This window comes from Heterodontus francisci, chromosome 19 (genome assembly GCF_036365525.1).
Source record: "Heterodontus francisci isolate sHetFra1 chromosome 19, sHetFra1.hap1, whole genome shotgun sequence".
In the NCBI taxonomy this organism is placed as follows: domain Eukaryota; kingdom Metazoa; phylum Chordata; class Chondrichthyes; order Heterodontiformes; family Heterodontidae; genus Heterodontus; species Heterodontus francisci.
Window position 1 is genome coordinate 49,059,707 of NC_090389.1, and position 16,809 is coordinate 49,076,515.

A 16,809-nucleotide genomic window follows, 5' to 3' on the forward strand; every position below is an offset into this window, starting at 1 on the left:
CCAACTCTGTATTATTTTGAAGTGCTTGCAGGGCTGGCAGCCTTTAAAAATGACACCAGCACCTGCTCCTGCATTAGGTGATGCCATGAACAGTGTCGCCAGTGCCGTCCCTGCCACGTGATGGGGGGGGGGGGTGTGGGGGTTGGCCACTGTCAATATGGCAGGCTGGATTTTGTAGCCCCGCCACTGGGAGTTGCGGCGGTGCAGAACATGGCAGATGTCCCCCACGGGACCCGCACCCCCGCGATTACATGGCGGGCAGCCACTTAACAAATTGACAGCGGCCTGCCCCCCATTCACATGGCGGGGGCAGAATTGGTGATGCCATTCATGGCATCACCTGATGCAGGAGCAGTTGCTGGTGCCAGTTTTTAAAGGCTGCCAGCCCTGCAAATAGTATAACAGAATACAGAGTTTAGTTATACACTAAATCATGCAGAGTTGACCCCTTCCCCATACAAATCATGCAGAGTTGTCCCCTTCCCCCATACACTAAATCATGCTGTGTTGTCCCCTTCCCCCCATACACTAAATCATGCAGAGTTGTCCCCTTCCCCCCATACACTAAATCATGCAGAGTTGACCCCTTCCCCCCATACACTAAATCCTGAAGCATTGACCCCTTTCCCATCTCGGTGGCGCCAGTTTCTCCTGGACGGTAAAGTGAAGTCGCGAGTGCCGCAAGGCGAGCTCAAAATTGGGAACTGAAGGTAAGGTCGCGGGGAATTAAATTGAAATTTATGCAGAGAGGTCTTTTAAATATGTAAAATAGGGTCCTGTCGCAGGGCTGTGGAGGTGCTACCACGGAGCCTCGCTGCTGCCGGGAAGATCGGAACCGGTAATCCTGGCGTCGGGCTCCGTGGCAGCTGCTGCGGCTCCAATTCTCCGGTCCCCCCACCAAGGAACCCAACATTGGGACGAGAACAAAATCCAGCCCTGCTGACTGCCTGCTACGTAATCATGGTGATGCGCCAGCATGACTTCCGTGTGGGGCAGCCGCCATTTTCTGGACCCGACACCGCTGCTAGCAAGAAGACTTTTTTTTCCCGAAAATATACTTCATTTATAAAAATCTGTAAAAAATACATTGCAAAACAGTTCAAAACAGCACCAAGTTGACATTCCAAGAAGTGCAAAGGAAATCAGTTTTCTCCAATACAGGAGTGAGTTGCCTCACAACCGTTCCATTCCACTTTACATGCCATGTACATTTTACAGCAAACCCATATTTGGTGTATTCAGACCGAGGGGTTTCCCATGGGTCCAGCCCCTCGGTTCACTATGGCGGGAGGACCTTACACAGTTGTCTTTCTCCATTGAGCCTTTGCAGCGGCTGCCCCGAGCTTTATTGCGTCCCTCAGCACATAGTCCTGGACCTTGGGATGTGCCAGTCTGCAACACTTGGTCGTGGGCAACTCTATGCTGGAAGGCCAGAAAGTTTCGGGCAGACCAAAGAGCGTCTTTTACCGAATTGATGGTCCTCCAGTAGCAGTTGATGTTTATCTCGGTGTGCGTCCCTGGGAACAGCCCGTAGAGCACAGACTCCTGTGTTATGGAGCTGCTTGGGATGAACCTCGACAAAAACCACTGCATCTCTTTCCACACCTGCTTTGCAAAGACACATTCCAGAAGGAGGTAGGCAGTAGACTCTTCCCCACCACATCCACCTCAAGGGCAGCGTGTGGAGGTGGTGAGACTCCGGGCGTGCAGGAAGGATCTAACGGGGATGCCCTTTCTCACCACCAGCCAAGCTACGTCTTGGTTCTTGTTTGAAAGTTCTGGTGATGATGGCATTCTGCCAAATGACTTTGGCAGTCTGCTCGGGGAACCATCCGACAGGTTCCACCATCTCCTTTTCCCGTAGGGCCTTGAGGACATTCCGTGCAGACCACTGCCTAACGGATTGGTGGTCAAAAATGTTTTTCCGCAGAAACTTTCTCTCGAAGGATAGGTGGTATGGCATCGTCCAACTGGATGGAGCGTTCCGCGGCAATGTGACCAGACCCATCCTTCATAACACCGGGAACAGATAGAACCTCAGCCCATCGTGACACTTGGCGTTTGTGTACTGGGGCTCTACGCAGTTTGATGCAGCCGCACACAAAGATGGTCATCAGGATGAGGACGCGCTGGGTACATTTTTCCCGCCCTTATCCAGAGGTTTGAACAGTGTCCCTCCAGACCTGGTCCATTTTGGATCTCCAGATAAATCGGAAAATGGCTCGGGTGACCGCCACAGCGCAGGAGTGGGGAATGAGCCAGACCTGCGCCACGTACAGCAACAACGTGAGCGCCTCGAACCTGATGACCGTTCTTACCCACAATGGAGAGAGATCGCTGCTCTCACATGCTCAGTTTATGGTGTACCCTGGCTACTCGCTCCTTCCAGGTTTTGGTGCACGCCCCAGCCCTTTCGAAGCATATCCCCAGCACCTTCAGGTAGTCTGACCTGACGGTGAAGGGGACAAAAGATTGGCTGGCCCAGTTCCCAAAGAACATGGCCTCACTCTTGCCGTGGTTAACTTTGGCTCCCAAGATCCAGCTCTACAGGTGCCACTTTGGCCACAGTATGACATTTGCACTGCTGTGCACACATCCAATGCAGCCTGCACCGGATACCATTTTGGTGAGAGTGTTCGGAGCATGCACTGTAAGTATGCAGAGTAGGCAGATTGGGTCAGTGTGTAATACTGATTTGACAACAGCGGTGCCATTTTTGACCTCAACACTCATGCCCTTTCTTAGCCTCACACAGCTGAACATGTGTTCAGCAGCAAGAAGGGTCCCCCGCCACATCTATTTAAAGGAATTATCATCTACTTTCAGGTTAGACGCTGATTGATTTCTACTGGCTCTGGCTGAGTTTGTAGAAGTGCTGTGTGTTTCCTACTGCTATTTAAAGTTGGTGAAGTCAACAGGGAGTGGTGCTGCACGTGGAGAGCAACTTGGTTCTGACCTCAATAGTTCTGATCTCTCCATCTGTTCTCCTTGGCCCGCAGCATGACAGGGAGATTAAGCAGAGACAACACAGAGGAGAATAGGCTGCTCACAGATGGAGGAGGAAGAGGGGGAGAAGGGATGTCAGTAAGGGGCCTAGCCACCCAGGCGCTTCAGGGAGCAATTCTCTTACCTCAACCTTAGTAAGGAACAGCGTGCGCGATGCTCCACTTTATGAAGGAGATGTTCACTGAAATCTGCCATCCCTTGCAGACAGGCCCGCAGCTGTGGCCATGAACTTTTTCATGTCAGGATCCTTCCAGGCTGGAGCAGGTGACATCTCTAACATCTCCCAGTTCGCGGTCCACTGCTGTACTGATGCTCTTTATGCCAGGACATGGTGAGTACATTGTGTCTCTCTGACTAGAGAGAAGCAGGCAGAGTGTGCACGTGGCATTGCCAGGTAGCGGGCTTCCCAATGATGCAGGGTGCCGTTGACTGCACACATGTGGCTTTGCGAGAGCCGCATTTAAATGCAGAGATGTACCGCAACAACAAAGGGACCCACCCCTTGAATGTACCATTGGTGTGCGACCATGCTCAGCACATCATGCTGGTGAATTCCTGGCAGCAGTCATGATGCCTTTATTCTGCGCCCGTCTGCTGTACCATCAGTATTTGAGCCACCACATGAAACCAGAGGCTGTCTACTAGGTGACAAGAGCTATCTGCTGATCACCTGGCTCATGACTCCAGTGTGCAACCCAAGCACATGTGGCCAGCATGCATATAATGAGAGTCATGTTGTCACACAAAATATCATCAAGCAGTCCACTGGTGTGTTTAAGCGATGCTTCCGCTTCCTGGGCCGCTGTGGAGGAGCCCTGCAGTACTTGCCAGAGTGTGTGTCATGATGTGTCGTGGTCCATTGTATCCTGCTTAACTTCGCCATCAGGAGGGCACATCCTCTGCCACAGGTATATGGCGAGCAGCTGAGGAGGAGGAGGAAGAGGAGGAGCAGGAGGAAGGGTGGAGTCAACCAACTCATTCCCTTTCCGGCCTGGCTGTCTGTGGTCAGATCATCTGCATGGTTGCAAGCTGCACTTGCATATGGTCAAGCTGAAATTGCATGACCTCAGTCTGAGCTTCCACTGCAGCACTCAGACGTTGGGTGGCTTCTGTTTGTGCTGCAATGGAAGCTGAGGCATCAGTCACTTGATGCTTCCTATGTGTTGGGCCTACAAATGTTCTCATGGATTACCAAAGTTCTCATGGATTCCACACTGGAAAGAATGGTCTCCAGCTCTGCATGAAGCTCTGCAAAGTTGGTGCTGGACTTATTATGTTCCTTGATAATGACAGCAGGCTTTCTGGCAGCCCTGCCAATGCATCAAGCATTTTATCGTGCATGCCCTCGGCCTTTTCTGTACACCACCCTATCAATGTCCTCACCTGAGTTCTCTGCAGCAGAACACGTGTGTGGCCTTACCTTTGCTGGCACTTTCTCCCTGGCCTAGCTGCAGACCATTCATGCCCGGTGACTCCACTGAACAGAATTTAATCTGGACGATGGGAGCAGGTGAGGAGACAGGGCATGGGGACCATAGAATCGAGAACGAAGGTGGAGGATGGAGTGCCGTTGCCTTCCCGATGCCGTGCAATTTTATCAGTGGTGGGGAAGGTTGTGGATGGCCTTCCTATCCAGAGTCCAATGAGGCCCTTAAATGGCCAATATGGCATCCTCCCGCCTCCACTGATATTTTACCAGTGGCGGGGTTCCCTCTGCCATATGGGGAGACCACCCAATAAAAGCTGGAGGCCTCCCTGCGGGCTTGGTGGGGGGACCCTTCTGATTGTGGCCATGGAGTGTGGCCATGGAGTGCACCCCTGGTGGCAAGGGCCTCACCCGGTGAAACATCCTAACCCCCCCCACCCCCGCCCTCACCAACAGCCCCCAACCCCTCACCGGGGCCTGCCTAATTGGCCCTGGTGAGCTCGACCTCACTTAGCTGGGTTCCAAGGCCTGCTCCAGCTTGCTGGACCAGGCTGGGCGCAGTCCCAGCAGTGGCCACTACTTCTAGTGGCGCTGCTGGGACTGAAGAGCTGCTGGCTCTCTGATTGGCCGGCAGCTCTTGGAGGTGGGTTCTGCACCCTTAAAGGGACAACGGGGTTGCCTCCACCTTTCCAGCCCACCGACCAGGCCACCACTGTTGGCATTAAGTTCAGCCCACCATGTGCAGATCCTGCCTCTAAGCTTCTCTCATGCAGTATCAGTATCTGAGCTGGTGAATGCAAGTGTGAGATCATCGATCATTCTCTCAGGGTGTTTCATCATCTGTCTCTTCTTTCTCTTCCACTTCATGCTCCTAAACCACTGCCTGGCTGGGTGACAGTTCTCGGCTATCTGAAAGGAAAAAGGCACAAGGGTAGAGTTGAGATGAGAATAGTAAGGTAAAGCAAGAGGTGCATGCTTACATCATCTGCAGCTTGGTAATCAGAAGAGATTGTGGGATGACGGGGAAGTGGAATGTGAGGAGGAGAATTAGGTATGAGCATACCATCATCTTCGATAGTTTCAGCCCCGCCACTGGCCATGGCCTCAGTCATTGCCACATCAGTGATGGTAAGCATCATCTCCTCCATGAGGGTGAGGACATGCTGTCATACCTGTCTCATGCCAGTTAGATGCTGCTGCCTTTGGTTATATACACCTTGTCCTGCAAGAGAGAGGGAAGTGTGTCATTGAGCATAGTGCAATGTATTTGGGTGATGCAGCTGTCATATTGAATAGCTGGCAGTGTATATAAGGCGTGAGATATGGGTGTGTGGCTTGCAGCAGTGCTAAGTGTGTAAAGTGAGGTGAAGCTTTAGGTCTTAGGTATGTGTTGTGATTCCTGGGGATTGTTGACTGATGGGTAATGGGAGTATGATGTGTTGAGTAGTGTCTGAGGCTAGTGGTGCAGTTGGTAGGATATGGCATTCGAAGATGCATTCACTGACCTTGACCTTTTGGCACTGCATCCAGGTCCTCAATGGGGATGTGGGGGTGGGGGTGGGGGGCTGCACATGCTAGTATTGATCTGCACAGCTACCTGTTCCCATTGCCTTCTGAGAGTTTGTCTTGAGGGCCTCCTGCCCTACCCTCTCACTTTGTTTAGTGGACCTCTCTCTTCCTGTCCACCTCCTGCACCAAGGCCTCCAATATTGTGTCAGAGAACCTTGGAGCCTGCTGTCTGCCATGTTGTGCCATTCCTCTGTCTTTCCCAGCTTCAAGTCACTTGTGGATTGAATTTCAGCATATGCTCCAGCCAAAATGCATTTTCCCTTTAAGAGGTGCAGACTTACTTTAAGTAGCACAGGCTAGCTTAAACTCTCAAAATTTTGCGCCTCCTGCTCAGACTTGGAATATTGTGTTCAGTTCTGGTCGCCTCATTATAGGCAGGATGTGGAAGCTTTAGAGAGGGTGCAGAGGAGATTTACCAGGATGCTGCCTGGACTGGAGGGCATGTCTTACGAAGAAAGATTGAGGGAGCTAGGGCTTTTCTCATTGGAGCGAAGAAGGATGAGAGGTGACTTGATAGAGGGGTACAAGATGATGAGAGGCATAGATAGAGTGGATAGCCAGAGACTTTTTCCCAGGGTGGAAAGGGCTACCACCAGGGGGCATAATTTTAAGGTGATTGGAGGAAGGTTTCGGGGAGATGTCAGAGGCAGGTTCTTTACACAGAGAGTGGTGGGTGCGTGGAATGCGCTGCCAGCGGTGGTAGTAGAAGCAGATACATTAGGGACATTTAAGCGTCTCTTGGATCGGTACATGGATGATAGTAGAATGAAGGGTAGGTAGTTAGTTTGATCTTAGAGTAGGTTAATGGTTCGGCACAACATCGTGGGCCGAAGGGCCTGTACTGTGCTGTACTGTTCTATGTTCTATGTTCTATGTTCAGACCTGCAGCCACTCAACAGCACGCTTAGCACTGGCTGCAAGCTGCAATCAGGTAGCACGAAGTTTGCATCGGATAAAACAGGCACAGGTTAATCACACATTGGGATCCTCTTGTCTTATCCAAATGTTTTTCACAATATTCTGAAACAGAATACAATCCTAGTGAACAGTTGTGAATAGTGGTGTATTGCACAATTCAACATGTAACCACTATATATGATATAAAATATAAGTTGAGTTCAACTCTAAATGTTTTTCGGCTATTGTGTTGCTTGGGCTGAACTATGACTCAAAATTTACCTAATTGACTGCTTTTTAAATAATTTTCTTTTAGAGCTACACATCCTGAACTACTCCTTCATGATACAATAGTTGCTACTTTAATCTGTACCGACTCTGATGTCCCAGGTGACACATTAACATATGTTCCCGAAAGTGGGCCCCTTGGGCCTGGAAAGCTATTTGAGCAAAAAACTGGAGCAGATAACGTTATACAGGTAGGAGTAATTTATATAGTATACAGTAGCTGCAGTTTATTATAGCTTATTAACGATGTAGATCAAGTTTTTAAGTTTAGCATGTAATAATCTGAAAAGTGTATTAATCAAGAAGACACCAAATCAATGGTGATGGTCATGTGGAAAATTAGATTGGAAATGTTAGGAGTCCCGGAGAAATGTGAAAAAAGGCTCTTTAATATGCATTTCATATTATGGTCAAGAGACCCAGATTAAGTGGTGCCACATTCATCCATATCCCAAGTGTCCATTAGAATCTGATTGATTCTAGATTCTAATGGATTCACTGCATTGCGTTTCTGCAGTTTTATTGTCATTCCTTTTAGCACACTGCACATCTTTTTTTTGCTCTCTCAGGAGTCATCGCAGTATGGCTTAAAAAAAACACTTATACGTCTCAGAAGTGGTTTAAATTATGCCATCACAGTCTACAAATATTATTCTGGCAGATTTTTCCATCAGGTTACGTAATGGATTTATATAGTGAGGGCCAAAGGCTCAAAAAGAAAGTACTAAAGAAACTTGCATCTTTTATTGTTCATCAAACATCTCTGCATTAGTGCTTATTGTTATCAAAGAGCTCCTACTTATATACCATAGGGCAGGAAACCTGCATCTGGAAGTAAGGGAAGGCAGAATACATGTGTAGTTGTGCCAAACGAGAGATTCACAATTTGGGTCCAGAATCTGATTTAAGTTAAGGTGGAAATTTCAGTGGGGAGAGGCACTTCTTCTGCTCACTCACCCCACCTCCCCCTTATCCAGGCAGCACTTTGGGTTGGGGTGGGAGGGTATCTGGGACCATTCAGGGACAACACTGGGATTTCCACCCAGTTTTAAAGCAGAAGGCTCAGTATTTCCTCTGCATGCTGAGAGTAGACAAGGATTTCATTTTGTACTGCCTGAAGACCCCAAATCTGTATTAAAAAACTGACTTGTTTTCATAGTCCATCCCTCCATTCCCTGCAGGGAATGATGGTTTGTTAATTGATTTAATCTTGGCTTGATAAGGGCTTTAGGCTCACCCTCTTGGCAGGGTATTGCTCTGAGTCTCCAGTAGCAAAGTGAGGCGAGTGCCTCCGCAACCAGCCTGAATCTTTAAATAACTGCATCCTCAGGGTTTGGGATGGAGTCATGCAGAGGTCCCTCTCTCTGGGGTCCATCGAAATTTTAGGTTCATGTTTCATTTCAGGGCTTTTTAAATGAAGAACCCCCCTACTTCAAATGATGGTAGCCTTTCCAGGATTTTCCACCTTTCAACATTTTTTTCTGCAGTTCTTGTTTTTCTTGTTACTGTCACACACACATGCACACGTGCACGCACACACTCAGAACATACAACAAAATAAGTAAGAAATGCCAAGCTACAAATGCATAGTTTTATTGCTTGTCACACTTACACATGAATTATTGCCATCTTTAGATGTTATCTTTGGATCTTAGGTGGGAACTAAAGACCTCGATTATGAAGATGTAGCTGTTGCTGCCGTGGGTTATACATACACAATGACAATAGCAGTGTCTGATTCAACCATTTCTACACACACTGGTGAGTGAAGCATTTTTTTATACTGTTGACTTTGTGAATCAATAACTGGTTGCTATTTATTAAACCAAATTTGTTACTATAAGACCACAGTTCCTGAAATAACACACCTGAAAACCTTGAGACATAAACAGGCTGGTGGAATGGACGGACAAGTGGCAGATGAAATTTAATGCAGAGAAATGTGTTTGATAGGAAGAACGAGAAGAGACAATATAAAATAAAAGATACAGTTCTAAAGGGGGTGCAGGAGAAGAGGGACCTGGGGGTATATGTGCACAAATTGTTGAAGGTGACAGCGCAGGTTGAGAAAGTGGTTAATAAGGCATAAGGGAGCCTGGATTTTAAAAATAGAGGCATATACAGTACAAAAGCCAGGAAGTTATGGTGAACCTTTATAAAATACTGGTTCTGCCTGAACTGGAGAATGTGTTCAATTCTAGGCACCACACTTTAGGAAGGATATGAAGGCATTGGAGACAGTGCAGAAAAAAAATTATGAGATTGCTTTTGGGGATGAGAGACTTCAGTTACGTGAATAGATTGGCAAAGTTGGGGTTTTTCCTTTTAGAGAAAAGAAGGTTGAGCGGGGATTTGATAGAGGTGTTCAAAACACTGAGGGGTCTAGACAGAGTACATAGGGAGAAACTGTTCCCATTTGCTGAAGGGTCAAGAGGATACCAATTTAAGGTGATTGGCAGCAGAACCAGGGGTGACATGAGGAAATACATTTTTACACCGCGAGTGGTTAGGATCTGGAATGCACTGCCTGAGAGTGTGGTGGAGGCAGATTCAGTTGGTGGCTTTCAGAAGGGAATTGAATAACTGTCTGAAGAGAAAAAATTTGCAGGCCTATGGGGAAAGGGCAATGGAGTTGAACTGGGTGAGTTGATCTTGTAGAGAGCTGGCATTGGCATGTAGCCAAATGGCCTCCTTCTGTGCTATAACTATTCTATGATTCTATGATATTTTGTACAGTTTGAGAATTCTACTATAATGTAGTTTAGATGCAGATGCAATATTTCGGCCTAGAAATTCTGCCACTTGAGCCTGTTTTCTTGGTGCTAAATGGCCTTCAAAGCCTCCAATATGGAGGGGATGAAGTGCATACTTATTATGAGCCAGAGGAGCTCTGCCCACCATATTGGTGAAGGCTAAAAGTCAGTGGGCAGTGCCCACTCTGGTGTTTGGCCCTTTTCCTGCTTCAGACAGTTCCAACGAATGGCAACTGGAGCTCCAGCTTTCAGTCTGCATTGACATCCAGTGGGATATTGTGTCTGGTGGGTTTTGGGAACCCCTGTAACCCGCCTACTCATCAGCCATCATGAAGGTGTTATGGTCATAGAAGGAGGATTACTGTCACAGCTTATCAGACTGTCATCGACCTGCGAGTAATTCAACTACTTCATGCAATTCTCCAAGGGCAGAGTATAAAGATACAAAGGCAAACATCAACCACTGAATCTTTTATAAACATGTTCTACAGTAACTGTTCCATCACCGATCAAGGCAAGGACTGTACCAATCTTAAGTCACCTCCTTAACTCCGAAATGCTTAGAGCTAGTTCACATGTCTGCTCACATTTGTTTAAACTTCTTCCAATCTACACTGGGCTTCCAGTTGGGAGTCACAATGTTCTGTTGGTGTAAATCCATAGAAACATAAATGTTTACAGCACAGAAGGAGGCCACTTGGTCCATAATGCCTATACTGGCTCTTAGCTAGAGCGATCTAAAACTAATCTCTCTAGCCCATGTTCTCCATGAGCCCTTGTATCACTTTCTGTTTCAAAATTTCATCCTACTTTCCCATAAAAAAAACTGAAAACGTCTATGGACTCTTCCTTAATCCCTTCCTGTTGTAAACCATTCCATGTTCCACCTCGGCATGAAGAAGAAGTTCAGCCTTGCTCAAATGAGGGAAGTTTTAAAAAAATATTTAAGTACTACATATTTAACCTCAAAGAAAGAGCACTAAAGCACAATTTAGCCCAGGGTGCTATTTTACTTAAGGTCAGGGAGACAAAGTACAAGTCCTACCTGAATGTGGAAAATAAATTATGAATGTGATTGTTAAACATCACACCATGGATAGACAGACTCTGCAGTGAAAAGTAGGCACACCCCTCTCACTGATATCTGTAAGCAAACACTTGATTTCTTAAAAGCATCATTAAAACACTCTTTACATGGAACACTTTCTATTTATGAATATTATATAGTATTGTTATTTACTCATGATTACTAATCCATTTGAAAAGGGGTCCTTTAACCAAAAAGTTTGAGAATCACTGGCCTAACCTATGCTATAAATTCATTATTACCTCATTGCTCTTTTACTCTATTCCCCTATTTATAAAAACCAAAATGCTATTGACCTTTTTATGGCTTTAACTACCTGCACTCCCACTGTCAGAGAATTATGTCTTTGAACCCTGTGTTTATACACACCCTTCAGCCTCTTTCCATTAATTATAAACTACCATTCCTTGTTTTTCCTCCCACACTTCTTCACATTACATTGCAGCTGCAACCAGTCTGTCCATTCCATTAACATGTTGCTGGCCTCCTGAAGATTTTTTACTGCTGTTTGCCAAACCTCCTACAAAGCCATCACAGTCAGCAGTTTCAAGCACTTCCTTACACCTTACAATTATGTCTCTTGCTAATAGCACACTCAATAGGATCTTTACTGCTAAATGTTGCAGTTCTTATTTAACACCATGCTTAAAGTTTGACAAATAAAAATGAAAAAGCAGACCATATCAGTTTAATTATGTGAATTATGAGGAAATACTTTGGTTGTTGTTCAGCAGCCTTCACTTGTTTGACTAAAAACTCAGCCTGGAAGATGTTGACTGTCGGAGATAAGTAATTATGTGTTAAGAGGGAAATGTGCATCTTATTGTGGAAATAAATGATTCAGATTCTCAATTGTTCTCCCTGAAATTCTTTACAGTGTGAACCACTTCACAAAGGGGTAAAGCTGTTAAAAATATCCTGAATTTCTCCAATTCAGTATTTGGGCTGGACGTTCTTTCATCTCTTTTGCATAATCAATATTTACAGTTTCATGAGTATATGACTGACTAAAATGTCATGTTCAGATAATGAGCTTATCACTGGGGCTTGAAAGTGGCTGTTGTGGTAACTATTTAAAGCTGGCAGTAGAATCATTACCATTCACTGATTCAAAATGCCAGCCATCTATCACCTCAAGCAGTAACTATTTTTCAGCTTGTATACAGTGCTAAATACATAAAGAAGGAATGATGTTCATAGTTGTGTGTTTCTGCATATTACAGGTGAGATCAGAAAATGACACTTGTAAATGAATAATCTTTAATTGTTTTCTACAGCAACTGCCACAGTGATTGTAGAAATTACACCTGTAAATGACTTTAGTCCCAAATTTGAGAAGGATCCCTATATCTTTGATGTCCTTGAAACAGAAACAGGTGAGTCATTATATTTTTCTGTCATGGAAGATGTCTGAGTAATTTTAATGATTATTATACAATGTGTACATATGTATCTATATATTGCTATAAAATAAAGATAATATATAGCACACACACAAAAAAACACATATAATGCTGGATCTTGCTGGAAAAATGATGGTACATTAATGACGCACGCTGTTGATAATGTGTAAATTCAGGGGATGAAAAGAAAAGCCATGAGTTGTGAATCTCTAGAACATGTTGGTTGATTTACACTGTTCCACCATTTGCTACATACTAACAGCATCTTGTCATTAGTCTCCCATTATTTTTAAGAACATGCAAGATTAGCTGCCCGTTAAACTCACCATAGAAAGTTAAGTTTTGTAATTAAAAGCGTAAGTGCCATTTTATCAATGTTATAAAATAGAATGCTAATCAATATCAGAAAGGGTACAATTTAAAATGTCTAGTTTCAATCTTGCTGGGAGTCAATTGTTAGTAGAGATTGTTGTATTATATCTTTCTAGCTTAATATAAATGAAGCTGAAGGGCAGGCATAGAGGTTAAACACAGAGCTTTAATGGAGACTTGTCGTTCTTCCAGCTTATACATGTTCGTTGTGCAAGAGAACTGAATCACGTGATGTTACGTCACTTCCTGTGATGACATACATATGATGGCATAAACATATATTTAAAACATTACATTTAACATACTAACAAATACACTATCACAACATCTCCCTTCCCTTAAATGATGACACCATATCGTAAATAATTAATATGTATATAAATAAGCAACCTTTATGAGATGTAAGAACGTGACTTTTTAAAATTTGTTTTTGGGATGCGGGCATTGCTGGCTAGGTCAGCATTTATTGCCCATCCCTAATTGCCTATGAACTGAGTGGCTTGCTCAGCCATTTCAGAGGGCATTTTTAAGAGTCAACCACATTGCTGTGGGTCTGGAATCACATGTAGGCCAGACCAAGACCCTAAAGGACCTAAGTGAACCAGGTAGTATTTTACAACAATTGACAATGGTTTCATGGTCACCAGTAGACTAGATTTTAATTCCAGATGTATTAATTTAATTGAATTCAACTTTCAACATCTGCTGTGGTGGGATTTGAACCCATGTCCCCAGAGCATTTGCCTGGGCTCTATAATACTAGTCCAGTGACATTACCACTATGCCACTGCCTCCTCAATTATCACACTATTTACATAAAACATTCATCTGTAACAAGAACATTTGGAACACTCCTCTTCAAGGTGTTGTCTACATTTGTAACCGAACTGGTCGTCGGCTGACTCGACTAGACCTTGTGACAACAATGGGCTAGACTTTATAATCTCGCCACCGAGATTGGAGGTGAGATGGACAAAACGGCAGCCCGCCTGTGCGGGCCACACACCGTAGAGCCGCCGCAATCTTCTGTGAGGCAGCTCATTTGCATCCCCAGGGCGGTCTGCCCCTACCCCCCCGCCCCTCCCCAGTCATGTGGAGAGAGCGGGCTGTCCGTCGTCAGTAATGGCGTCAGCTGCCTGCACACAGGTGCTGACGCCATTTTTAAAGAGCTGTCAGCCCTACTGGCTAATTTAAATATTTAAGGGTAAATAAATTGAATTGAAATAAATAAGTGCATCTCTTTTGCCCGTCTCCCATGCCCCAATAACAATTACATTAATTATTTGCCCTTTCCCCCCCAAAACCATCTGACCTTCCCCTCCCAAACTGCACAAACTTCAACTACAACTACAACTTGTGCCACCATCCCCTATCCCCATGATGTTAATTTGATCCTGTTCCCTGGACAGGGATCTGAAGGCGTGGGAGTGCTGGCCGCCGGGCCAAAGATCGCAGCCGGACATCAGGGGGTGATGTGAGCTTAATTAAATCAATCATTTTAATTTATTTAAATATTCAAATTGGGGTCCCGTCGCTGAGCGGCAGGTGTGGGGCCGCCACGAGGTCTTGCTACCGCCGGTAATATCAGGCTGGGCCCTCCCAGCATCGGGGTGCATGGCGACTATCTCCCGGAGGCATTTTCCGGCCCCCCCTCACCCCGTCACGAGACCTGTCGTGGGGGGAGGTTGGTAAAATCCAGCCCAACGTGTGGGTGTGTTCTCAAACTGTCTGGCTTATCCTCCTAAAGATCATGTTTGGGAGCATTGTCCTCAGTTGTCGGTGTGTTGCTTGTTGTTTGTTCGTCTGCAAAACGTATGCGGGTAGGTGTAGGTAATGCTGGTTGGTCACCTTGTGCATGGCTAGCACAGAGTCCCCTGGGGTGAGATCGATTCCTTAACAGTACTGCACCATTTGGTGTCGTCACCTCATATGAACGTGGTTCTTTGCACACCTTGGTCACCTCTGCTGGGATCCATGTCTGTATTGTGGGCCAATGTATAGTGGCAATAATTCTGCACCCGTATGCATGCCATGTGCATCTTTCACCTTATCTTGTATCTGACGTAATTGGTCTGTGATCAAGGATGACTTGGTGAGATGATAGCTTATTAGTGTGGCTCTCACTGGTCGACCAAACAGTGTCTCAGTAGGTGATGGCAAACCAGCATCTAATGGAGTTACATGAAGATGCAATAATGCAACTTGGATCTCTTGCCCGGTTTCTGAACACTTTTTGATCAGCGATTTGACTGTCCTGACCATACGTTCAGCCATCCCATTTGAACGAGGATATTGGGGTGACGATGTGACATGGTTGGTGGACCATCGTTGACACATATCCTGGAACAGTTTTTCCGTGTATTGTGGACCATTGTCAGATACCACTTTGAATGAGGCACCAAAAAGACTAAAGATGGCACTAACAGTGTTGGCCACTGCTGCACTCAATGTTTCTTGAGGCTTCTACACAATAGGAAATTTGGACTGATAGTCAGTCACTAGCAGATAGTCTTCTCTGCCCAAATCTGTTGCTATCTTGGTCCATGATGATGATTGTATGTCATGCTGTTGGAGATGCTCTTTCTGTTGGCTAGCCTGGTGTTCATGACACGAGTCACAAGATCTCATCATTTGGTCAATGTCCTTGCTGATGCCAGGCCAGAATACTGACTCACGGGCAAGTCATTTCATCCTCTCTATTCCCATATATCCTTGGTGGAGCTGTCCAAGTATGTCAGACTGAAGTCTTGCCGGAATGAGTACTTGGTGTCCTTTAAATAGTACTCCGTTGGATATACTGATTTCATCTCAACATGGCCAATACATTCTCAGATCCGTAGGGATCTCCTGAATGCTCTCCTGAACCCTCTACAATGATCTGCCAGAGAGCTCATGTATGGGGTTTTGAGAGGTCTCCCTCTGGAGTTCCTCTGTCTTGTTTTGACCAAAGGACATGAGATCTACATTGTACACATCCTGCAAACTTACACAGACTTCATCCACCTGTACGTTGAATGGTAGGTGTCACGCCTTCCCAGGGTAGGCAGTCTACTTAGGGTATCTGATAGGACCATCAGACTACCGGGTTTGTATCTGACATCACAGTTGTAGCCCTTAATCTTAATGAGTAACCTCTGGAGTTGAGGTGGCGCATTCGTTAGTGGTTTTCTCCAGAACATCTTCAGCAGCTTATGATCTGTCTCAACCATGAACTTTTTCCTGACTAAGTATATGTGGAACCTGGTGATCCCAAAGACCAGAGCGAGAGTTTCTCATTTGATATGGAATAATTTGCTTGTGCTGGCAACAGACTTTTTGAACCAAATGCGGCAGGCTTGCCATCTTGAAGACATGCACCGAAATCTTTTTTCCAATGTTGTTGCCTTCTGGGGGTCATCGTATTGAAGACATGATTTGGCTGACAGTGCTTGTTCAATGCATTGAATGTATGCTGATGATGGTCCTGCTATAGGAATGGCATGTCTTTCTTCAGCAATTCTCTTTGTGGCGATGCCTTTTCCATGAAGCTCAGTATGTATGCAGCAAGAAAGTTGAATAGACCTAGACACCTTTAGAGGTCGTCCTTATCCTGTGGTGTTGGCATGTCTTCGATCTTCCCAGGATCCAGGCGGTTACCTGAGCTTGAGTAAATGGCACTGAAAAAATTCATCTGATCTTCATTAATGTAGCACTTTTTGCTGTTGAAAACCAAACCTTTGCATCTGGTGGTCTCCATTAATAAGTTTAAGTTTCTGTCATGCTCTTATTCTCCTATTATGACGATGTCGTCTGCAATACATACAGCCTGGGACTCATTCTGTTATCCATATGCTGTTGAAATATGTCCTGGCTGACTGACAGCCCAAATGGTAAACGGAAGAAACAGTACCTGCTAAAAGGAGTTCTGAATGTTGTTAGATCTTGCAACTCTCTTGACCAGTGTATGGACCAATGTCCGTTTTTTTGTGGCTACTTTGGAAAAGTGTTTCACTTCAGCAAACGTTGGGT

At 45.5% G+C, this 16,809-nt stretch overlaps 1 protein-coding gene across 1 annotated transcript in view; it reads left to right on the plus strand.

Annotated features, from left to right (window-relative positions):
* LOC137380384 (cadherin-related family member 3-like) overlaps positions 1–16,809 on the plus strand; it is a 99,453-nt gene that overhangs the window by 37,851 nt on the left and 44,793 nt on the right. Inside the window, exons 9-11 of the mRNA XM_068052313.1 lie at positions 7,215–7,377; positions 8,842–8,947; positions 12,304–12,402. Of these exons, the coding sequence (XP_067908414.1) occupies positions 7,215–7,377; positions 8,842–8,947; positions 12,304–12,402 (368 nt within the window). The remainder of the gene's footprint in view (positions 1–7,214; positions 7,378–8,841; positions 8,948–12,303; positions 12,403–16,809) is intronic.